Source organism: Bidens hawaiensis, unplaced genomic scaffold, assembly GCF_021521415.1.
Source record: "Bidens hawaiensis isolate Kalapana, Puna unplaced genomic scaffold, B.hawaiensis_p1.1 tig00012085_1, whole genome shotgun sequence".
NCBI lineage: Eukaryota > Viridiplantae > Streptophyta > Magnoliopsida > Asterales > Asteraceae > Bidens > Bidens hawaiensis.
Genome location: NW_027491971.1, coordinates 143,368 through 167,438, shown reverse-complemented (window position 1 = coordinate 167,438; position 24,071 = coordinate 143,368). Strand labels below are relative to the sequence as shown.

At 38.7% G+C, this 24,071-nt stretch overlaps 2 protein-coding genes across 2 annotated transcripts; one reads left to right on the top strand and one right to left on the bottom strand.

The window, feature by feature from the left end:
- Window positions 1-5,590: 5,590 nt before the first annotated feature.
- Window positions 5,591-12,980, top strand: LOC143539905 (protein transport protein SEC24 C-like). Its single transcript, XM_077033091.1, has 23 exons — window positions 5,591-6,714; window positions 7,168-7,401; window positions 7,814-7,888; window positions 7,978-8,076; window positions 8,582-8,693; window positions 8,826-8,953; window positions 9,053-9,172; window positions 9,416-9,496; window positions 9,584-9,661; window positions 9,760-9,852; window positions 10,182-10,236; window positions 10,341-10,417; window positions 10,531-10,602; window positions 10,685-10,768; window positions 10,843-10,962; window positions 11,056-11,124; window positions 11,212-11,428; window positions 11,552-11,716; window positions 11,816-11,961; window positions 12,045-12,215; window positions 12,286-12,374; window positions 12,464-12,495; window positions 12,701-12,980. Exons 1-23 carry the CDS (start codon window positions 5,938-5,940, stop codon window positions 12,805-12,807), a joined length of 3,201 nt encoding a protein of 1,066 aa, XP_076889206.1. The 5' UTR covers window positions 5,591-5,937; the 3' UTR covers window positions 12,808-12,980.
- Window positions 12,981-13,782: 802 nt separating this feature from the next.
- On the bottom strand, window positions 13,783-21,166 carry LOC143539867 (receptor-like serine/threonine-protein kinase ALE2). Its single transcript, XM_077033059.1, has 17 exons — window positions 20,800-21,166; window positions 19,993-20,088; window positions 19,750-19,896; window positions 19,565-19,669; window positions 19,381-19,473; window positions 18,799-19,305; window positions 18,601-18,687; window positions 18,426-18,512; window positions 18,254-18,349; window positions 17,974-18,183; window positions 17,599-17,679; window positions 17,431-17,520; window positions 16,624-16,995; window positions 15,613-15,900; window positions 15,147-15,533; window positions 14,815-15,058; window positions 13,783-14,719 (listed from the first exon to the last, which is right to left on the bottom strand). Exons 1-17 carry the CDS (start codon window positions 20,879-20,881, stop codon window positions 14,056-14,058), a joined length of 3,636 nt encoding a protein of 1,211 aa, XP_076889174.1. The 5' UTR covers window positions 20,882-21,166; the 3' UTR covers window positions 13,783-14,055.
- Between the last annotated feature and the right edge of the window lie 2,905 nt (window positions 21,167-24,071).

Here is a 24,071-nt window from a genome sequence, read left to right as displayed (position 1 = left end):
CGTTTCAGACGTTTGGACTGTTCCTATCTTTCTACCAACTCTTCGAATTTTGAAATTCAAAATTCAAAAAAGATTCAAAAGTAAGCGGGAAAACACCCCTTACCTTGGCAAACAAGTAACCATAAGCCGGATGCGGGTACAGTGTTAAGGCAAAACCCTTCACATACCCAGCACCCGCAGGGAATTGAAGCCAAGAATACCTTGGCAACCAAGTAACTATAAGACAGGTGCGGGTACAGTGTTAAGGCAAAACCCTTCACATACCTAGCACCCGCAGAGAATTGAAACCAAGAAGGATCTTCTAGGCAATGCTTGCGGATAGAGGAATAACATCCCCGCATAACGGAAACGTCGAGAATTATATTGTTTGAAACTCCGTAATGGAATTGGTGGTCTTAGCATAATTGATCACTATGTTGAAAACCACCAGAACCTCATGGAGACTATATACAAGTGAGACTCAACGCTCCTGCCTTGCGAGAAGGTTACATACCTACCCGCATCATACCCAAAGATCAAGCAAAAAAATCGGGAATTTTTGCAAGTGACACTAGGAAACCCGCGGGAAGAATCCCCACGGAGAACCTTAAAACTAAAAAGCCTTTTCAAAACCCCTTGCTCAAAGTCCAAAAGTTCACCTCACTTTATTAAACATTCATGAGAAGAACATTGGACTGGGGGGACTTGAAGAGGTAGGTCCCAGCAGAGCCCAGTTGGTCCCGCAAGACTCACCTTGAACAGGGACGTCTGCGCAAAGGCCATCTGCTTCCGCAGGACCCACCATGCTCAGAGAACCTTACGCGCAGTACGCAAGCTGTACACGCAGGGAAAGCCTCCCAATGGTGAAGTACCCCGCCTGTTCCCGCAGTTGCGGATACAAGCCATCAGGGAAGGCTACCCGCAGACAGCAGGGCTACACGCACAAGACAATAGATACTTCAGTAGTCACATGAAGGAATGAGCAAGACGGGAACAATCCCGCCAAAATGAGCCAGTCCGTATGATTCTGAAAGATCTTCTGTACTATACCTACCAAGGTATGGATAGGACAGACAATCTGACCAGAACAGCCCATGAGCCAATCACAGGGTGACAGCTCACCGACAACAGTACGAGGAGGAGCACCCTCTAGTACTGTTTGTCACTATTAGCCGCTGCCTACTCACCAACCCTTACTGCAGGGCATGCGCAGCCTACAGTTGGTGAAATAGTGTTACTGTTGGCCGTAACCTATTCACCAACCAGCATGGCCTGCGTATAATCCACAGTAGGTAGGACGTGCATAATCTACAGTTGGAGGAATAGTGCAGCCGACATAGTTACTGTTGGCCGTAACCTATCCACCAACCAGTATGGCCTGTGCATAGTCCACTGTTGGTAGAACAGGAATACTATTCAGCCGGCTATACCTTCTAACCTACCTTCGGCTATAAATACTCCAACATCTTGGAATGGTAAGATCATCTGCTATCCAGTTATCTAGCAATCTCTTAATATACACTTATATTCAGAGCAATCTAGTCTGATTCTCACGCCGGAGGGTGGTCACAAGGAGGAACCCCCCCTTCTCAGTGACGAGCTTACGGTGTTTGTTTTGCAGGTCTCCTGAAGAACAGCCTTCTCAGTTAGATCTCATCTGTGGGAAACATTACTTAACCCCCAGATTATCTATAATCTGTCCAGATTATCTATAATCTGGGGGTTAAGTAATGTTTCCCACAGATGAGATCTAACTGAGAAGGCTGTTCTTCAGGAGACCTGCAAAACAAACACCGTAAGCTCGTCACTGAGAAGGGGGGGGGGGGTTCCTCCTTGTGACCACCCTCCGGCGTGAGAATCAGACTAGATTGCTCTGAATATAAGTGTATATTAAGAGATTGCTAGATAACTGGATAGCAGATGATCTTACCATTCCAAGATGTTGGAGTATTTATAGCCGAAGGTAGGTTAGAAGGTATAGCCGGCTGAATAGTATTCCTGTTCTACCAACAGTGGACTATGCACAGGCCATACTGGTTGGTGGATAGGTTACGGCCAACAGTAACTATGTCGGCTGCACTATTCCTCCAACTGTAGATTATGCACGTCCTACCTACTGTGGATTATACGCAGGCCATGCTGGTTGGTGAATAGGTTACGGCCAACAGTAACACTATTTCACCAACTGTAGGCTGCGCATGCCCTGCAGTAAGGGTTGGTGAGTAGGCAGCGGCTAATAGTGACAAACAGTACTAGAGGGTGCTCCTCCTCGTACTGTTGTCGGTGAGCTGTCACCCTGTGATTGGCTCATGGGCTGTTCTGGTCAGATTGTCTGTCCTATCCATACCTTGGTAGGTATAGTACAGAAGATCTTTCAGAATCATACGGACTGGCTCATTTTGGCGGGATTGTTCCCGTCTTGCTCATTCCTTCATGTGACTACTGAAGTATCTATTGTCTTGTGCGTGTAGCCCTGCTGTCTGCGGGTAGCCTTCCCTGATGGCTTGTATCCGCAACTGCGGGAACAGGCGGGGTACTTCACCATTGGGAGGTTTTCCCTGCGTGTACAGCTTGCGTACTGCGCGTAAGGTTCTCTGAGCATGGTGGGTCCTGCGGAAGCAGATGGCCTTTGCGCAGACGTCCCTGTTCAAGGTGAGTCTTGCGGGACCAACTGGGCTCTGCTGGGACCTACCTCTTCACTAGCCATCACCATTAATGTTCCATAATATATTTAAAAAAGATGGCACATTTCTTTTATACACATCTTCTGTTATTAAGATGATGATAACTTTTACTTAGTTGCATATGCAAATAAGTAAAAGTTGTCATCATATTAACAACAGAATATTCATGGAAATAAGTAAAAGTTGTCATCATATTATTAACAGAATATTTCATGTAAATAAATTTCATGTAAATAAGTTGTAATCATCTTAACAACAGAAGATTTGTATGAAAGAGATGTGCCTTATTTTGTTGATATATTATGGAAACCTCTATTCTTGGTGTTTAACTTTCCCTAAGAGCATTTACATTTGGGTTCTTATTTTTAACTTCATATTAAAAAGAGATGAAAAGAAAAAAAGACACCTTTTTATCTTCACAGCAAGGTTTCCATCACTATACTCCATTCCAAAAATTTGAGAAAAGTAAAAAGTAGTTCCTAAATATAGAGTAGTTCACTCTTTAGAGCGTTATCATTTAACCCATCTGACTTTTTGAGAGAGGTTATAATTTAGATAGTGATTTAGAGTGTTGTGAGTATACGAGAGATAAAATATAGTGATTTTTTTGTATATTTGAAAATTTTGTGTAACACCCTATAAATGTTTTAATATTTAGTGAAAGTGGTGTGAGTGAATGAGAGAGAAAAAATTCTGATAAATATATAAAAATATATTATTTAATTGAAAAAGAGAAAAAATATAGTTATTTTTAATGTAATTTTAAATTTGAAGATAGGAGATTGGATGTAAATGCTCTTAAGCATACATAGTGGCCTCGTTGTGAGTCCAAAACGAGCCCAACACACGCCACACACCGGCCCGCCCCCTTGTTTTTTGGTTCATTTTGACCAGGTTTGTTGTGTACAGTGGTGGGGCCAAACACTTAGTTTGAATGCGTTTGCCCGCCACCACCATGCACGATCTTATATCTGTATTTTATATTTTTATTGGTAGTTTTAAGTGAAGAAAACAAAACAAACAATAAAAAGTAAATATTTTATATTCTTAGTTATGAAATTAATGCACTATGTATCAATAGTAAGTATAATTATCTATCCTTGTCGATAGGTGTAAATGCTTTGATGGTGATAATCGGCTATACAATTGTTGGCAAAATTAATCCACGTTCCACACAAACGTTGTAATTGCATTGACAATGGCAGTCGACGACTTGAACGTTGACCGATTAACATGCACTCGACACGACTAACAATTAAGATCCAGCACCGTGGGCGTACCCAATTACAATCCCATGGTTTATAAACAGAAGTATAAGATGCAAAATAAACATGAAGAAACCAAATTCAATTTTAATACCTTTCTTTTTCCACATTTTCCATTTCTTTTAACTTTCTTTTGTCAAAATTTGTACATAAAACCCCCAAACTAACAACACTACCCAAAATCACGACAAACGCGTGCACAACCACCGCGCGTGCTAAAACTCACCACCAATAAATTCTGCCAGCATGTCATCGTCACAGACCCCACCAGTCAAACCACCATTGACCAGCCAATTCCCATTCTCCTCCGCCTCCATCCACCCACGCGCCTCTTCCGCACCTCCATCCCACGCGCCACCATCACCAACCACCACACCAGTACTACCTGCTCCTATCCCTGCCATATACGAAGTATCCGAATCCGAAAAGGACGATCCACAGAGCTCCTCATTGCCGTTAATCGTAATGTAGGAAGCTGCCGTTTGAAATATCAACGGATGCCAGTACGGATCGTCGATGAACTTCACCTTCGTTGGATACGTCTTCTCCGTTGATGCTTCGAGGAAGTTTGATAACTCCATTGCGTAATCTTCGTCGTCGTTTAACAGCCATGACAACAGCTCATCGGCTCCGCTGATAACCGTAGTCTCGTCCTCCATTTCTTCTTCTTCTTCTCTCACACACTGATATATATAAAATATATATATATATATATGTATGTGTGTGAGTGTTTGTTGTGTTGTATATATAGAGAGGAATGTGTGAAATGCGTGTTGGAGTGAGATGATATGATGGATTATGACGGTGAAATGACACATGATGACAAAACTATAGGCAAATAAGTGACAGGGTGGCACTAGGATAGTGACACGTGGAAACGCAGAGTAAGAATTATGCCTAGTGTATAAAATTAAATCTACAATTTTGTGATGAGACAGAATTTTCATACATCATTATCAAACTTCACACTGTTTTTTTATATATAGACGGATTATATAGGTTGAAAAAGCCGTTGTTTTGCATCACCTTCGTACATTTGTTAGTCATGCATGATTTATATGATCTATATAGCGATCTGTACTGTTATCATGAGAATGATGTATAATTATATATAAATTACATGTACATAAACTTGAAGAATTAAACTAAGGTTATGTGTTGTGGTGATGTGAAGGGGTGTTATGCCCAGTCATGTTACCAAAGAGGGCGCGGAGCACTGATAGGATGGGAGAGAAAGGGTGCCACCTTTTTGGCGTGTAGATGATTGTGGGAGTGAGGGCGGGAAAGAAAATGAAATCTCATGCTTCTTATTACACCACTCGTTGTCACACGCCTCAAGATTTTTTTTTCAATTGTAAGTTTAAAAACACCACACAATCATATTTACATGACCATAACATATGTTAATTGGTGTGAATAGAAAACCATTCACTGCCTACCCACGTGAAGCTAAGGGTGGTCAGGGCATAAAGCGCAAACCAACACATCAAATAACAAACATGACATTAATAATTTAGACTGAAGTGACAATAAAGTGCAAACCAAAACATCAAAATAACAAAAATGAAAAAAAGAATAAAAATACATAAAGTAAGAATCTACATTGACGTGTCAAAACCAATCAAACAATATGAATGAAAACTCACAAATTAAAGTAAAGCTGAATTTATCGATAAAACTTTGTCACGTAAACGTACAATAAACAATACACGTGGTACAACCCACGCATCATGATGACTCTTTTCATCCAATAAACCAAAGCCACGTGGCTACTACCCAATAACGTAACAATTATAATAATATTAATAACTTCCTTGGATCATCGTTCTGCTTTAGGTTTCAATCTCCAATTTCCAACTTGATCAGTCAAATTTATTCGAGTACAGGTATGTCATCAATATATCAATAATCAATCACCGATCTGTATAAATTGAATGTTATATATGTTGAATTTAGATAATATGTATGTATGTACATTGAACAGTGTTTTACTTTTAGGGCTTGTTTGAATGGCTGCTCCCGGTGGACCTAGACCGGGTAATTATAACCCGAATTCGATATCCGATAACATCCAAAACCTACAGATTAACCGCCCTAATCAACCACCTAACCTTGCCAATGGACCTAGAGGTCCACCTCCTTTTGTGCAATCACAGCCGCTTGCCTCTGGACCGAATCGTCCCGGACCTCCACCAGCAGGTGCCGTTCCGAGAGACGTAGTCCCGCCGTCTGGTGGACCTCCACCTGGTCCATTGCCTCCTTTCGTGGCGGCTAACCGGCCTGCTCCTGGTGGAGTTGCAGGTCCTCCTGGTGGTAATGCACCACCGCCTGGTTTAAGGCCGGTACCGGCTGGACCGATACCTATGGGTCCTCCTGGTGTACGTCCTGGCGCTGCAGGACCGCCACTAGGTGGTGGTCCGATGAGTAACGGTCCGCCGGCATTTGGACCGCCACGTGGTGTGCAAGGTGGTCCTCAATATCCTCCGGGTGGAAGTATGCCAAGACCATCGACTGGACCGCCACCTCCACAGCAGACTATGTCATCTTTTCTTGGAGTTCCGGATAATCAACCGAGAGGGCCGCCACAAGTAGCACCACCTATGTTTTCAGCTCCTCCGAGAGGTGGCATGCAGCCACCTTCCGGGCCACCATCGTTTCCGAATCAGGGACAAGGTATACCACAACCATCTGCAGGGCCACCATTGTTTTCAGCTCAGGGACAAGGTATACCACAGCCATCAGGTTCACAATTTGGGGCTCAACCGTGGCAAATGCAATCACGACAAGTAAGTTTTAAGTTGTTTTTAGGACTTGTAGAGGGTCGTTGGATCTGTATTTTATAGTTGATCAGTTCAAGTCGCAATAATTAAGGCTTTCTTAGGGATTGCTTATTTAAGAAACTCACGTGTTTATTTACATTTGGACTTAAGAGTTCGTAGTGGATATTGAACAGCTTTATTTTGTTAACAATTGATAGCCGCATGCAACTTTACACCAAATAATATAATTTTGGAAATAAAGGTGACAAATTACTTGTAACGTATTACGTATGTATAAACCTTATATTGTTAAAAGTGCTAAGAAAAGTACCAATACAAACACCTAAACTTATATTTTCTATGGAATGGGTTATTGATATGGTGTATAACATGACATTTCAACGAAATTTTATTCTACATGATGCCAAACCGGGTCCTTTTTTCTCTCCTAAAAAATTAACATTTATAAGTTTTTTTCAGAATGCACCACCTCCTCCTATCTCTGGTTCTGTACAACCGCGAAGAATGTATGGCATGGCTCCACCTCTTCCCAATCAACAATCCATGGCTACAATCTCAACTGCAATGGGCCCTAGTGGAAGTGGTGTTTCAGGCCCATCAAAAATTGATCCAAACCAAATCCCGCGACCTGTTTCAAGTTCTACAGTCCTTACGCATGAAACTCGCCTGGGTAACCAGGCCAATCCTCCACCGGTATTTATCTTAACTTTACTGTTTGTTTTTTGCTCCAGTTTCAATCCGTGTGTTTATACTGTCTTGTTATTTGATATTCATATATGTATGAGGTGGCAAAATGAGAGGGTAGGTTAACGTTCAAAGTGGTTAACTTTTTGTACCGTTCATGGCGGGTTGTGTACCAGAAACACTTTTTGTTGGAACTTTTATTTATTTATTTTATTTAATAAAACCTTATGGATTTTTGCCGAACTGGCACCTAAGTCTCTGAATTTTATTTTTGCATGATTAAATGTCTCTTATTAAGCCTTAACGATGAACTCTCTGCATTTTATTATTAACATAAAAGTTCTCTGTTGCATAATAACATTCCTCGACACAAAATGCATGATCAAGTTCCTAAACTTTATATGTTGTTTTAATATTGAAGCCTGCTACAAGCGAATTTATTGTAAGCGATACTGGAAATTGCAGTCCACGGTACATGAGGTGCACCATTAATCAGGTAATGTGTATTTCTTTTCATACATACTTTTTTACAAAATGTTTATCTTGCTTACTTCAGTGTAGAGTCATGCTGTTTCTTTTTTCCAGATCCCTTGCACTTCTGATCTTTTAAGCACATCAGGCATGCAATTGGCTCTTTTGGTCCAGCCCTTGGCCCTACCTCATCCATCTGAAGAGCCTATCCAAGTAAGACAAAATTCTTGATAGCAAACCTTAGAAAAGTTTATGTAGTGTGAACAAATAAACTATGAGATGGTTAATGCATGCAGAGGCCATCCAAGTATTCAAAGTTTTTCGTTAAAGGCACCCATATATTTAAACTACATTATAGGCTACCAAATATGTATCTGGTTTCGTTTTTACATGGGTGGCCTCTACATACATTATCCAACATATAAATGATAAATAAAGATTGGAGAACTGTTCAATGGTACCACGTGTTGTGGTCGTAGTGCTGCTACAAAATGTTATAACATTATTGCCCTTAAGTCGTAGTGATACTCGTTTGCTTGCATTATACTTTTTTAAGATTATATGTTTTGTACTTTATGATTCATTGAAGTTATTGTTTCTTAAATCTGAACTGAAAAGTTATGAAGTTTTGAATTTGTGGCATAGTTGATTATTCTTAAAAAGGCAAATATGTGCTCTACTTTTGTGACCGAGGGAATACTTCTAATTTTTCTTTCAGATAGTTGATTTTGGTGAAGGTGGTCCTGTTCGTTGTTCACGCTGCAAAGGCTATATCAACCCATTTATGAAATTTGTTGATCAAGGAAGACGTTTTATCTGTAATTTTTGTGGTGAGTGTATACACCATGGGTGAGACCTTTGGCTCGTTTCCTTTTAAGCTAATATTTATTTTACTCATTTGACATGGTCATAAGTAAACGAGTCGGAATTGCCACCTTGCTTACACTTGTACTCTTTTTCAGGTTTTACAGATGAAACACCTCGTGATTATCAGTGCAATTTAGGTCCAGATGGCAGGCGAAGAGATGCTGATGAACGGCCTGAACTATGTAGAGGAACAGTTGAATTCGTTGCTACTAAAGAATTTCTGGTTCCATTTACAGTTTTCATTTTAATATTCTTCATGTTTATACTACTATTTTATTAATAAACTATATTGTTATATTATAATATTATTATTTATTTATAGGTACGTGAGCCAATGCCTGCTGTATTCTTTTTCCTCATTGATGTATCAATGAACGCTTTGCAAACTGGTGCAACCGCAGGAGCATGCAGTGCTATTAGCCGAGTTCTTGCTGATCTTCCAGTATGTTAATGTTACATTTTGAAAATCATTAGGTGATATTAAATAATAATAGTAATTAGATAAAATCAACTGCAATTAGTTTTTATGCAGCAAATATGGAAAATTGATTATTAAAATAGCCAGAATTATTTTCTATCCAAACATTAAAAACTGGTTATTATGAATTTGAGTATCAATGATAAGATGACTAGTTTTGTGACGTATAAACTAACAACAGTTGATTTATGATGTAATAATACGCAGGAGGGTCCTAGAACAATGGTGGGAATGGCTACATTTGACTCGACAATACATTTTTACAATCTGAAACGTGCATCACAACAGGTTTGACTTAAGTGGAAGCTGTTATTTCAGACCTTAAAAGATAATTTTACTGTTTGTGCTCAAAACTTGTGCATTTTGCTGTTGTAGCCATTAATGTTAATAGTTCCTGATGTTGAAGATGTTTACACTCCTCTCCAAACTGACGTTATTGTTCAACTTTCTGAGGTAAGTTTAGTTATTCAAATAGAGTTAATTATCATATTTCTAAGCTATAATTTATATTGATATCACTTTGTTTTATTGTAAATTATTGATCATTACAGTGTCGTCAGCATCTTGATTTGTTGTTGGAAAGCATCCCGACTATGTTCCAGAATAATAAAACTGCTGACTCAGCTTTTGGTGCCGCGATGAAGGTACTATATTTGATTGTCTAGATAAGTATATTTTGTTTCTGATTATCAGGTTATTCAGAGGGTCAAGTAATTAGTTTTGGATAAAGCTATCTGTTTACCTCTAAACTACTTCTGGGACTTACTCCGATCTTAAAAAAAGAAGATCCTTTTGGTTATTTTTTCAAACTACAAAAGTATATCCAAACAGTATATTCTACAACTCACTATTAAACCTGATTATCTGATGTTGATTATTTAATATCAGATACTCACTTTCAAAATGCACATACCACCTTTTTGTATCCGTTCAGCAGTCTATGCGACTATTGCGAATTTTTTGTATTGATCAGGCTGCTTATCTGGCAATGAAGAATACTGGAGGCAAACTTTTGGTATTTCAGTCAGGCAAGCTTATTAAATTTCTGACCATATCTTTGTTTTTTGAGGTTTTAGGGGAAGAAACATAGTATTTTTGTCATTGTATTGACCTCAGTGTTATTTTGTTTCAGTCTTGCCTTCTGTTGGTATTGCTGCTCTTTCTGCTAGAGAAGCTGAAGGAAGAGCTAATATATCTGCAGGAGAGAAGGTATAATTAACAAATCATATCCATGTGTTTGACCTACTTAATTTAAGCTAGCAACACTGACAGTGAAAATCGAGGGTAAACTTGTAAATGGTTATTTTGTTCTTAAACAACAGGAACCTCATAAGTTACTTCAAGCAGCAGACAAGGCTATGAAGTCACTGGCTATTGAATTTGCAGAGTATCAGGTGAAACTTGCTCTGATTCCATTTATTTGTATCATTTTTATCTTATTTACCTTTTCACATATATTATCATAAACGTATTCAGGTCTCTGTTGATGTATTCATTACTACCCAAAGTTATGTTGACATTGCTTCAATCTCTGTTATCCCAAAGACAACTGGAGGGCAGGTAGTCATCATAGAATCACGAAATCCATTCTTTAATTTCAGGTTTATTTTTGATAATATGCACCCTTTTTTCAGATATATTATTATCATCCTTTTTCGGCACTTTCGGATCCTGCAAAACTTTATAACGATCTTCGATGGAACGTCACAAGACCACAAGGTTTTGAAGCAGTAATGCGTGTTAGATGTAGCCAGGTGAGCAAAGTGGGCCAGACAGGTTGGGCATATGGTAAAATTGTCAAATTTATTAAACTTTCATTCTTTTGTTTCTTGCCTTTGATTCTGTAGGGCCTTGAAGTACAAGAATATTCTGGAAACTTCTGTAAACGCATTCCCACAGATGTTGACCTACCTGCGGTTCATACTTCATACTAAACTCTTGACTCTCAATTCCAGACTTGGGAGATTTCAATATTTGTTTTAACTGAACTTGATTTATTGTAGGTTGATTGTGACAAATCAATAATGGTAACTTCGAAACATGATGATAAATTGCCAGATGGCACAGAGTGTTCGTTTCAGTGTGCACTTCTTTATACTACTGTATATGGTCAAAGAAGAATACGTGTCTCCACTTTATCATTGCCATGCACAACTATGCTCAGCAATCTTTTCCGATCAGCTGATTTAGACACCCAGTTTTCATGTTTTCTAAAGCAAGGTATTCTAATATGATTTTCATACTTATTAGCTGATTATTTTGACTTTAATCAGTTATAATGTTTTGATGAATGTTTATATAGGTAAATATTATAAAGACTAATTAATCTTCTGTCTGTTGCAGCTGCAAATGAAATCCCTTCTACCCCATTGGTGCAAGTGAGGGAACGTGTGACAGAACTTTGCATTAGCATTCTTCATTCGTACCGAAAGTTTTGTGCAACGGTTTCATCTTCTGGACAACTTATTCTTCCTGAGGCACTCAAGTTGTTGCCTTTATACACACTCGGTATGTTTTTTTTAATATGGTGTTTTTAGAAGCTTTCGTACCATCACATTTGTAACTACGCGAATTTACCTCAATTATTTCTTATTCCTTGATTTTTAGCTTTGATTAAAAGTATTGGACTACGAACGGATGGGCGTATAGATGACCGATCATTTTGGATCAGTTATGTTACTCCACTCTCTGTGCAATTAGCAATCCCTCTTGTATATCCTAGAATGATAAGTGTTCATGACCTTGACTTAAAGGTAATAACGATCCAAGTTTACAAAATATTATAAGATATGCTGTGTCTAGTGAGCTTAAACGGGCATTATTCCTGTGGATACAGGAAACCGGTATTCCTCCACCTATAGCACTGTCTAGTGAACACGTGAATGATGAAGGGATTTATCTTCTTGAAAACGGAGAGGATTGCTTAATTTATGTTGGAAATTTTGTAAATCCTGATGTATTGCAGAAGCTATTTGGCTTCTCTTCTGTTGACCAAATCCCTACTCAGGTAATTAGTTATACTGGTTGCGTGCATTAAATATAATTTTTTACACATAAAGTAACTGTTTTGTATCCAGTTTGTACTGCAGCAACATGACAACCCTTTGTCAAAGAGGCTAAATGAGGTTGTGAATGAGATACGAAGCCAAAGATGCAGCTATTTGCGGTATGTGATTTTTGTTATTCAGGATTTTATTTTATTTTTGTAACATGTTTTCATTTTGTTCTCAACTGTCTTGCGCATCTTGAAAACAGGCTAAAGTTGTGCAAGAAAGGAGAGCCGTCAGGTCAGTTTCATAACATATTCGTAGTTGTAAAAAAATTCAATATATCACTTTACAGTTTGTTGGTATCTGAAATACCCTTTTCAAGTCTTTTTTACTTTTTGTCAAATATCCAAAATATCATTCAACAAAGATAAGATATAAAAAATCTTGCAAACAAATTATCTCAATTTAATCTATAGTTTTGTGATGTAAATTTTTATTTCAGGAATGATGTTTTTCTCGTATATGGTGGAAGACAAATCTGCAAATGGTCATTCGTATGTTGAGTTCCTAGTACATGTACATCGACAGATTCAAAGTAAAATGCCTTGATTTTGTCTGTCTGCTGACACTTGTCAGTTTTGTTTGAGTTTTGGGTCGGGTTTGGTGAGTATTTATATGGGGGCATAGTTGGGTTCAAACCGAAAGAAACAAAACTGGAATGCAATTTAAAAATTGATCTTTGTCTGTTTCACCCATAGTTGAGCAAAGTTTTGTTAGTTTCATCTGATTGGCAAATTGTAGCATAAACAGCCTTTTGTTTTGTCATGGTCATTATAATTAAAGATATATCGTTTGTTAAAAAGGGAATATTTATGTGTCGTTTTTAATGTGAAAATAAGTTGATTTGTGCTGTATACGGAGTGTGGTTCGTGGTGCATCATGCCCCCCAAGCTGATCATGGTGGGTAATTATTTGAAATTGCATCTAATAGAACATTACAGTGTGGAACTAGAGAAGTGAATGCATTCTTTTAAACAATTGATTATGGTTTAAATGTAAGAAATTAAAGACATTGAACGTGTATGTTAATAAAAAGCTTTGCCTGTTGGAAAGTGGCAAAAGCCCTCAAGTTCTTTTCAATTCCACTTCTCACATTCCTCACCTCCGTTAAAGTCTTCCGATAAAGTCTGGGCAGCTACATAGTGGTTTTGGCGCACGTGTGTGCTGATGAGGACAAGTGTTGGCGGTTCCCTCTCCGCTAGATACAACCTAAGTTAATCAACAAATAATACCTTTTGCTAAAAGCCATATTTTGAAATTGATATTACAACCTACAAACAGTTATTGAAACGGTTCTTCAGTTATATATAGTGAATCGGTTCGGTTTGCTTTCTTCATTTATAAAAAGAGAATAATATAATTATTATGATTTCTTTACTTAAAACAAGTAATCGTAGAAGTCCCGAGTTATGCTATTTCTTTGAAACATATTTATAGGGCATGCAACCAATTTTAAGTGGAAAACTGTGAGAACCGTATAAGCGGTTCTACATAGCGCATGAAATAATCATATTATGCACCACACTTATAAGCACTATATACAAGTAATTATGTGATTCTCTTTGTTCTCAACTGTTTAGTGCTCACAATTTTTTATTAACTGAAGTTGCCTCAAAAGACATGAAACATGACACCTCCTGTTTGCTGCTTGTTGTGTGTATTTACAACTATACCAACTACCAAGAAAAATACATTTCAACACCTTTTATCTGTACATTCTACGCAGCAAATTTTCCCACCGACGGTTAGCGGGTCAGGTCAACCATGGTCAAAGTAAAAAAACCTAACCCAAAAAAGTCAACGTGATCGTGATAAGAACCTCATAAGCTCTCCATAATCATTCATACTACCACTTGAAAATCTCTTAACCCTCTCCCAAATCTGCAGCCGTCTCCTCGGCCTTAACGGGCCCGAACTCGAGCCCATCCTATACGACTCTACATCTTGCCCAAGACCCGAAAACCCGCTCTCCACATCGATTGGAGACTCGTAGCTTTGATAGGTGGACCGGGATGGGCCTGGGCCCAATCCCGGGCCTGAGTACGTACTGGCCCGTGGATCAAAGTCCATGGAGGTCAGATCCTCTTGGCTACAACTCCTCGAGCCCAGATCCCGTGTTTCTTCACACTCGTTACAAACCAGCTTCAATGCCTGAACCACCTCACCCATGAAGGGTCGGTGTGACACTTCGGGCTGCACGCACATCGATGCTATTGCTGCTACTTTAGCTATACTATCGAATGGAACTTCAGGGTTTAGTGATGGGTCAATAAGCAAGTTTAGACCTTCGGGTGTTGGGAGTAAGGGCCGGGCCCACGCCACTAGGTTTTCTTGGCCCGGTGGCATTGACATGTCAACGGGTTTTCTTCCTGTAAGGAGTTCAAGGAGAACCACTCCATAGCTATACACGTCACTCTTTACAAGAAGATGACCCGTCATCGCATACTCAGGTGCCACGTATCTAATATAGTTTATAAAAAATCATCATTAGTAATAATAATATTATTATCAACCATAATACATAAAGCTCTCATTTTGAAGGAAAAGAATGTGTACCCGAAGGTGCCCATGACACGTGTCGAGATGTGTTGGTTTTCTTCATCTAAAGCGGATCGGGCCAACCCGAAATCAGAAACTTTAGGAGTAAAGTCATGTTCCAACAAAATGTTGCTTGACTTAAAGTCTCTATGTATGACTCTTGGGCTTGAATCTTCATGCAAGTAGGCGAGCCCACGGGCCGCACCCAACGCTATCTTCAACCGAGCCCCCCAATCCAATGGTGCGGTTTCCTTATCGATCCCTAAATAACAAAACTTTCATTATAAACTGTTTTGATAAATAATCCACATTCCCAAACACTCCCTTAACCCAAATTTGGATAACATTACCGTGAAGATGAGATTCGACACTCCCATTTGGAATTAGCTCATAAACCAAACACCGGTTTTTTTCCTCTGTGCATATTCCAAGCAACCGGACCAAGTTTCGATGGTGCAACCGGCTGAGCATCTCAACTTCAGCCAAGAATTCCCGACCACCTTGTTGGTCGTCACGTTTAAGCACTTTGACCGCCACTTTTGTCCCATCTTCAAGAACACCACTATAAACACGGCCAAACCCACCTTCACCGAGAACCCCTGATTCGTTGAAATTATCGGTTGCTTTCTCGATTTCGCTCGAACTAAAAGTCTTTGCGGTCCCATTATAAGCTATTGTAGACCGGAATGACAGTGAAGCCGACTCTGGCCCACTCGCTGTCATCGATCCACCAACACCTGCAAGTTTTGACATTTATGGTCAAACCACTCAAAATCGAAATGTGACCAACATTGTTACATTAATGTTTGAGATTACCTGATGATTTTGTGAGAGAAGGTAAAGTAGCTGATGTGGGTCCGGACTTAGCTGCATGATCCTTACGTTTAACCACCAGAACCCAAACCGCAACACCGACTAGAACCACGGCTACAGCTGCTGATAAAGCTATTATTGAAATCACACCACCACTTAGCCTATTGCTATGCCTTAGCTTACTCAAATCAGCACTATATGGCTTTAAGTCCCTACCATTGTTGCCATGACCGTAGGGTCTACCATTTTCGTCATTACCAGAAGATGGCATAGGTGGTGAAGGCGGAAGACCTGTCAAAAACCAAATAAAATAATAAATGTAGAATATAGGCGAGGTTTGACTTTTTGAGTTCAAAGAAGCCGATTCTTGAAAGTTATTAGTAGGGATGACAGTTTTGACCAATTTACTTACATATGTGTAGACTTAGAATTGGGTTTTATCTCAAACGGGCCAAAAAAAATTAATAATTTAGCAAAAACGGGCCCAGGGTCTTATTTTAATGCAGACACCTCTTGAATCATTTAAGACAAAGTAATAAACTTTTGTTCATAATTTTTTTGAAGAAAATGAATAATATCGTGCTTCGGGTTAACCGGCCCAACCCGTTTTGACCAATCTTAGTTTTTTTATTTATTTTTATTTTAAGCAAGTGTATTTCCAGTTTTCTTTTTGAGGTGACATACTCAGACCCATTTACTTAAAAAATGGTAGATTCTGGTCGGAGTTTATCTAAGCGGGTAGAATAAAAAATGTAACTAAAAGAAAGACGAGTCAAACGGGTTGAAAACTACCTGTAGAGTATATTTTTAATGCATACAATCTCCTAAGTGGTTTACTCATATATTAAGGATAGTAAAAATTGATGTCTTATATATTTGTCAAAAAAATTAGAATATTAAAATAGACAAAGGTTGATGGGTCAACCCGGCCCGTTTCGATCCTTACTAAAACTGGCTCATTTCAACCCAACCCCATCTGGCCTGTCTATCTTACAATATCTAAACTATAAGTACCTGGATACTTCACGGCCAAAGCTTTATAATCGACAAAAATGGTGTAATTGATAGGCACTTGTTTCGAATATAACTTTTGAGCAATTATAGATGCTGCATAATGATCAAACTTTTCACCAAGGGGTACCAAATTAATCATAGCAAGCGTCTGTTCTGGATCTGGATCGTATTCATTTGCTCCCATGATCCTAACCTGACTTGGTTCCATGAAAAGCCCGGAAGCCATTTCAAATGCCAGCTCAGATACCAAAGGAAAAAAGATGAACAGTGAAACATTGAGCCTGAGTTCAACTTGCATGGGCAAAACACACTTGCATGGTGTTCCGGGAGGTGTGCTGGTCAACGGTTCTGTGCATGTCATTGATGAACAATCTGCAAAATGATAAAAGTCAACTGCATGGATCGCTGAAAGTCAATGGTTCGTTATAAGCACGCGATTAAGCTAAAATAGTGTAAAATTCATTATGGCAACTTCATGTTACAAAAATCACTTTTGAAGTTTTTGCAAGATCAAGGCCCTTTTTGAAACATAACAAAGAGGTCCTTTCGTTAAAGCTTAGGGAATTATCATTCGAAAAGGAAAGATCTTTTTGTTAAATTTTGAAAAGTCCAGGGATATAATTTATAATAGTAACAAAGTGCAGGGGCTTTATAGTTAATTTTTTAAAAGTTCAAAGATTTAATTATGCAAAAATACCAAACATGTGCAAAAATCAAGAAATCTTGAATATTTTCTTGATGGGACAACTTCATCAAAATTTCAATACATTTTTGGTAAAATGTGTGTTGACTGTTGAGTTTATATACCTTCATTGGGAGGTGGAGGTGGTAATGCTTGAAGCGGCTTCGGAATCCTTGGTGGATAATGAGGAGAAACTTTTGGCGAAAATACCGGCACTATCAAGTAAAAAATAAAATAAAATAAAATGAGAAACTAACAAGAAAAAGACTCATCCCAAAAGTTGAAATTTTTACTTGTAGTTGGTACAGATGGAGAAGTTGTATGTGGAGAAATGGAAGGTGAAATAGAGTTTTCAACCGGAGGCACCGTTGAACCTGAAAATCAATCGATGTGCATAAGAGATGAAAATAAAAAAAAACTAACTTTTTGCTCACATGTTGCAGAGAAGACATATGAACATCTAAAAAAAATTCTGACCAAATTACACATTTTGTACTTTAGGTATATACCAACTAAGCTGGTTACAAAACACATAACACATTACGTCTGTTTGACTAACTGGCCTAAACTTTTTCTGTTAGTTTTTTACAAAATGACTGATTTGTCCTTACACCTATAGGACAAATGTGTAATTTTTACAAGTATTTAGCACATGGGCGTACACATACCTAAACTTGGTGGTGTAGGAGCATCAGCATGGTGCCTTGGATGATTACTCTCTGGGCCCGCTGGCAGTGGAGGGTTGTGGTGGGTTGGATTAACCCTCGGGCCTGGCGGCGGTGGTGGATACACTGGCGGTAAAGATGGCGGGGGATGAGATTTTATAGGCGGAGATTGAAAACTTGAATGTGGTGGTGGAGCTTTATGCACAATTGGAGCTACACGAAAGAAAAAAAGAAAATTATAAATTATTATCATCAATAAAAAATAAAGGGCGCTTTAGGAAACCTTTAAGAGGAGGAGGTTGACTTGGAGCAATATCATTTGATGTTCGATTTGGAGGTGAAGGAAGAACAGGAGACGATACCGGAGAGGCATGAGGGTCTGCAAAAATTTGAGTTTAGTCAAAGGTTGACTGTTTAGTCAAATATTTAAAATACACCTAATCAGATAAACCAACCTGGTAAGCTTGGAGGCGGCATGGATGAGTTATGGTGTGTTGGCTGCAAATTTGGCGGTGAATTGCTTGGAGGTAATGCAACAGGCACTGGATCAATAAATTAGAAAAATAAATATCCGAGAGATTAAAATTTTTAAAAGTTGATATAAAAAGTAAAGACAAATCTTTAATCCACCTGATAAATTAGATGGAGGTGGCGCAAATACAGGGTGAGGCGGAGGTACGTTTACTTGGGATGCTTGTGGTGGCAATGCAGCAGGCGCTGTGATAATAATTTTTATTAAAAAATAAAAACTATACAATCCTAGCAAGTTTATATTTTAATAATAAAAGTATTCATGAAATGAATAAAAAACAAAAAAATCTAGTTCACCTGGTAAATTTGGTGGAGGCATGGTTAATGAAGGGAGGCTTGGAGGTGAAGCCCTTGGTAATTTGGTTAGCGGCATAGGTGGTGAACTTGGTAATGCGCTTGCTGGCATAGGCGGTGAGCTTGGTAATGTACTTGGTGGTGTAGGTGGTGGATTCGGTAATGTGGTTGGCGGCACAGGCGGTGGACTTGGTAATGTGGTTGGTGGAACAGGCGGTGGACTTTGTAATGTGGTTGGCGGCATGGGTGGTGGACTTGATAATGTAGTTGGCGGCATGGGTGGTGGACTTGATAATGTGGTTGGCGGCACTGGCGGTGGACTTTGTAATGTGGTTGACGGCATGGGTGGTGGACTTGATAATGTGGTTGGCGAAATGGGTGGTGGACTTGGTAATGTGGTTGGCGGCATGGGTGGTGGACCTGGTAATGTGGTTGGCGGCACAAGCGGTGGACTTGGTAATGCGCTTGGCGGCGAACTTGGTAACGTGCTTGGCGGTAATTCAACAGGAACTGCATAAGCAAATAACATTTCAACAACTATTTATATTTGCATATTAAAACAAAAAAAAATGAAAATTTCATTACGTGGCAAGTTAACAGGCGCAGGTGGTACAGGCAATACAGGGGATGTTGGCGGTGATGCCACTGGTGTTCTGGTTGGCGGTGGTGTAATAGGCTCTGCACATTATATGTAATACCATCACACTTTAAAAATAGTTCTTGATACTTGATACGACAACAATAGTCATAATTATACACGTCAGCTAACCAGGCAAAATGACAGGTGGCGGTGCTTGAGATATAGATGGTGGTGCCGCTTGAGCCACAGGCGGTGGACTTTGAAGCACATTTTTTGGTGGTGACGTTATTTGTGCTGCATTCAAGACAGCCCAAATTGTTATAATAAAAGTTGAAACTAACATCAACATAAGTTTTTAAAAATTGGTAAAATACCAGAAGCAGTTGGTGGGTAGACCGGAGATGGAGATGTGATAGCGGGTTCTTTTTCGGGTTGAGGAATTGGCGGCACAGAAATGGGGGCGGTTGGCGGGATGACTGGCGGGCCTGGTGGTGACCGGTCTGGGATTGATGCAATTGGTGCTGCAACTTGGAAAAATATTGCATTTAAACACAAAAGTCAAATATATAATTATGATTTTGAAAAATATTACATTTGACCTCAAAAGTCAAGTATACCTGCAGCATCTGGTGGTGGTTCATTTAGGGTAGTGTTTGGAGATGATGAAGGTTCAAGACGCTTATTTCCTTCGGGTCCCGATGCAGACCCGAAAGCTGAAAGAAAATTAGGAAACTTAAGTCATATAAACGATAATATCTCATCAAACCCTGATTATAAATCTACCCGATTAACATTCTATTTACATATTCCCACAATTTAATAATCAAAATAATAATAATAATAATAATAATAATATCAAGATTAATCAGAAATGTGCTCAAACACAAGATAATCCCATATGAGTTTTCAAGATGATGAATCTGCTGTTCTAAATTGTTCAAAAGTGATCGGCTTTATGGAGCTTATGATCTAATGATCAAATGCAAACATGTTATCCTTAAATTGCAAAGATTCAAAATTTATATATCCTCATCAACCCTTGATTATTAAATTACCCAATTAATATATTAGCAAATCGTAAAACGATATAACAACTTGCAACATCAAGATTTATCAGTAATGTAGCTCAAGAACAAGAATTTATCAGACTCACCCAAATGGTTATTCAAGAAAAATGTCAAGATTATATAAATTGTTCAAATTAACATTATATCTAGCATGTTTACACATTTACTAATCCAAAAAAAAAAAAACAACAGCTTTCCACATCAAGATTCAAAAGTTATGAGTAATGCAGCTCAAACACAAGCAAAATGATCAAGAAAGTACCAGAGCCAAATGGGTTATCAAGAAAATGTAAAGATTTGATCTAAAACCTATAAAAAATCCAAACTTTGAATAACGGCAAAAAGGGAATTGATCACCTGAAGATTCTTGAAGCACCAAAGAACCAACAATGGAGTAAACTTGCACCACCAAGAAGATATACTTGACCATCAGATTCATCTCATTAGAAGATGAATCAGTTATTCCCAAAACTCCAATCCCAAGTATACCCAAGAATAATCAAAGCAGAATAATAATAATAAAAATAATAATAACTCTTGTTATTAATGATAATAAATAGCCTGAACATGTAAAAACTTGAAGCAACAATAAAAGAAAAGAGAGAAAGAGAACGAGAAAGAGAAAGAGGTACTGAAATTAGATCCCACAAACAGTGAACAGCAAGCAACAAAGAGAAAGAAAGACAGTTGCTTCAAATACTCTAAAAAGGCTTTCAGTTTTCTTCTTGTTATTATTATCACCAAGGCTGAGGGGTGTGGGGCTCTAACGGGGGCGCGAGTGGGGGCTCCAGCCAATAATATTGTGACGTGTGGCAGAGAGAGAAACTGGATAAGATGGGTGTTGGAGCCCCTGCTGGAGCCCCTGGCCCTGGTTTGGAGGGGCTCCAGCAGGGGGGCTCCAGCGGATTTTTTTTATTTTTTTATAAATATATTCAAAAAACGTATTATTAAAAAAACTCATAAATTATTAAAAAAAACACACATTAAAAAAAACACATTAATATCTAAAAATAAAATAAAAATTAAAGTATTAAAAAAACATTATTCTTATTCTTCGGCTTGGTCTTCTTCGATCAACCTCTTTCGGATACGTTCCTTTTGCTTTTCCATCAGCATTTGATCGACCGGATTTAGGTTACTGAAGTCTCTTGTAAGGAAGTCCAAATCTCTCATTCGACTTTTTTCTTTTTTGTCATTAGAGACCACCTCCATGGTTTTGTTGAATTTATTGAGGGATTCAACAAGATCGACGATGTTTACGGCTCCCCCCTCAGCCGGTTTTTTCCCCTGCGTCCCGTCCCAATGGCCGCCTCCTCGGCGGTGAAGACGTTTCCTCCCCCGCAATGTTTAGGTCGAATCTAACGCAGCAATCCGACCCGGCAGAAGTGCTATACGCTCCAGACGAACTAGTTTTAGTCCGTTTCGGCCCTACTTCCGCATCATGGTCCGGCGCCACAAGCTCAACCCACTTGGAACACCTTTTCAACCTCTCCCACAACTTTAAATCGTCCCACGTCTTCACCGTCCCATACCTCCGCAAACACTCCTGCCTCCACTCTTCGACAGTGAAATTGTAAACCGCCAAATCATCACTGCCACTTGGTCTCATACGACCGGCGTTCCTGTTGAAAAGATTAGTAAACAAGCCGACAAATTTTCTGATTTCGGACCACCGACCCGAAATCATATCGGCGTTTCGCTCTGTACTCCCAACGAGCATATAGAACGTCTCCCTAACCTTTGTCCAAAAAACCTTGCTTTTTTGGTAGTCGGCTGCAAAATGAATAATTAAATTAGATTTCCAGTTAACTTTTTTATTTAACTTTTTTATTAAAAATCATTTTTAAAAACGTTAAAACAATTACAGCAACGCCGATCCTCAGAAATGACTATCCAAGCCCGACACAAGGCTTCCTTCTCATCCGATGACCACGGAGTGGTTTTCCGTTTCATCCTCGGAGTCGAAGCCGGTCCCGGCCCGTCCGTTGCAAGTTGTTTTTTCCGGTGGACGCGTCTTCTTGCTCCCGTAGCATCACCGTGTGATTCTTGTGTCTCTGGAACAACAAAGTTAGGAGACGGTTGTATGTTGGATGGTTGAAAGCCGGATGTTTCTTGCGGCCCCGTATAAAACATCGATTGGTCTGGTGACGACCATAAATCGTCGTAACTATAATCTGAATCTAGGTTTGGGTACCAATTTCCAGACATTTTTGGGTATTATATAGGAGATTGGGATATTATATATGAGTTTGGAGATTGAAGTTGTGTTTGATATGATTGAAATGGGTTGATTTTGGGGTATTATATAGGAGTTTTTAAAGGTTTTTTTTAAAAAAAAACCGAGCTCAACGGCTCTTTTGGGCGGGCCCACCAGCTTTTCCTCTCTCTTCTCCCGCGACCACACTCACGCCTGCCTGGATTTCTGCGCTCGCGCCCCGCTCGCGCCCCGGTGGTGTGGGGTTAGCGCCGGGGGGCGCGAGCGGAGGGGCTCACGCGCCCAGGTTATCGCCCCACACCCCTCAGCCTAAAGATAATTGACAAAACACTATTATTATTATTATTAACATCAAAGCATAGCAAACTGTTCTGTTGTCTGCAGAGCTGATTCTTTAAGATTAACAGCATCATGTTACAGTTTCAGACAACTGTTTTCTTCAGTTTTCAAGAATAATTGACACCAAAAAGACAAATATTATTTTATAAAAATGAACATATTCTTGTATGTAAACTAGCCCAAGATAAAAGGATTAAAAAAACAGCACTTGAGACAATCAAGATTGGTTCTTTATTGTATAAATTTACAAACTTTTAACAGTTTTAAAGAATTAATGAAGAGTGTACCAAACAAAGATTATAAAAAAAAAAGTTTGGTGGATGTCTAAAATGGAATTTTCTTGAAATTCTGAAATATAGAAAACCCCAAAATATAATTTGTTATAAAAAAAAAAGCTTAAAAACAAAAATTTTAGGAAAGTAATAGAAAAGGGTTACTTTGATGGGGTGAATTAAAAAGAGGTTGCTTTGACCAGTTTAATGGCTAGTTTTTAGTTATGATGTTGTCATGTGTCCGTTTGCATTTGACAACTCACCTTGTTTGTGGGTGAATATATATCCAAATCAAGATATGGATTTTATGTTTGTTTTATTTTTTTTATTTTTTTTTTAACTTTGATGTAGTTCACCATCACTATTTTACTTTTATGCATGTGATAAAAGCTAGCATACTTGTTTCAAGAATATTCATGTAGTAGTTATATATGATTTTAAATTGGGTGTTAATGGTTTCTTTTATTGATTGAATCCGGTATATACTCGAAAAGTTTGTCAAATAAATGAACTCAAACGTAATGCGGGTTTTACAGATTCACACAAATACAAGTTATTTAACCCAAAATATTCATTTTACTTCTTATATACTAATAATAATCTAAAATATAATTTTGTAAGGAAAAAAGGGAAAAAATTATATATAAATAATTACGTATAAACTAATCTACCCAAACACAACTCATATAGCTAAACATGTTTATGGGTTAGAATGCAACTTAACGAACTTGTTTAGATTAAACTTAACCCACGAATTTCGTGTGTTGGTCCGTTTGTGTTATTAAATCACACCATTATTTGGA

Coding starts and splice junctions, on each gene's coding strand:
- LOC143539905 (XM_077033091.1), top strand. CDS start 5,938: ATGGCTGCTCCCGGTGGACCTAGACCGGGTAATTATAACCCGAATTCG. Junction 12,216..12,285: donor TTGACCAAATCCCTACTCAG/GTAATTAGTTAT, acceptor TTTTGTATCCAG/TTTGTACTGCAGCAACATGA. Junction 12,375..12,463: donor CAAAGATGCAGCTATTTGCG/GTATGTGATTTT, acceptor TCTTGAAAACAG/GCTAAAGTTGTGCAAGAAAG.
- LOC143539867 (XM_077033059.1), bottom strand. CDS start 20,881: ATGAATCTGATGGTCAAGTATATCTTCTTGGTGGTGCAAGTTTACTCC. Junction 19,474..19,564: donor GCCACCTGTCATTTTGCCTG/GTTAGCTGACGT, acceptor TATAATGTGCAG/AGCCTATTACACCACCGCCA. Junction 17,521..17,598: donor TCCATCTGTACCAACTACAA/GTAAAAATTTCA, acceptor TTTACTTGATAG/TGCCGGTATTTTCGCCAAAA.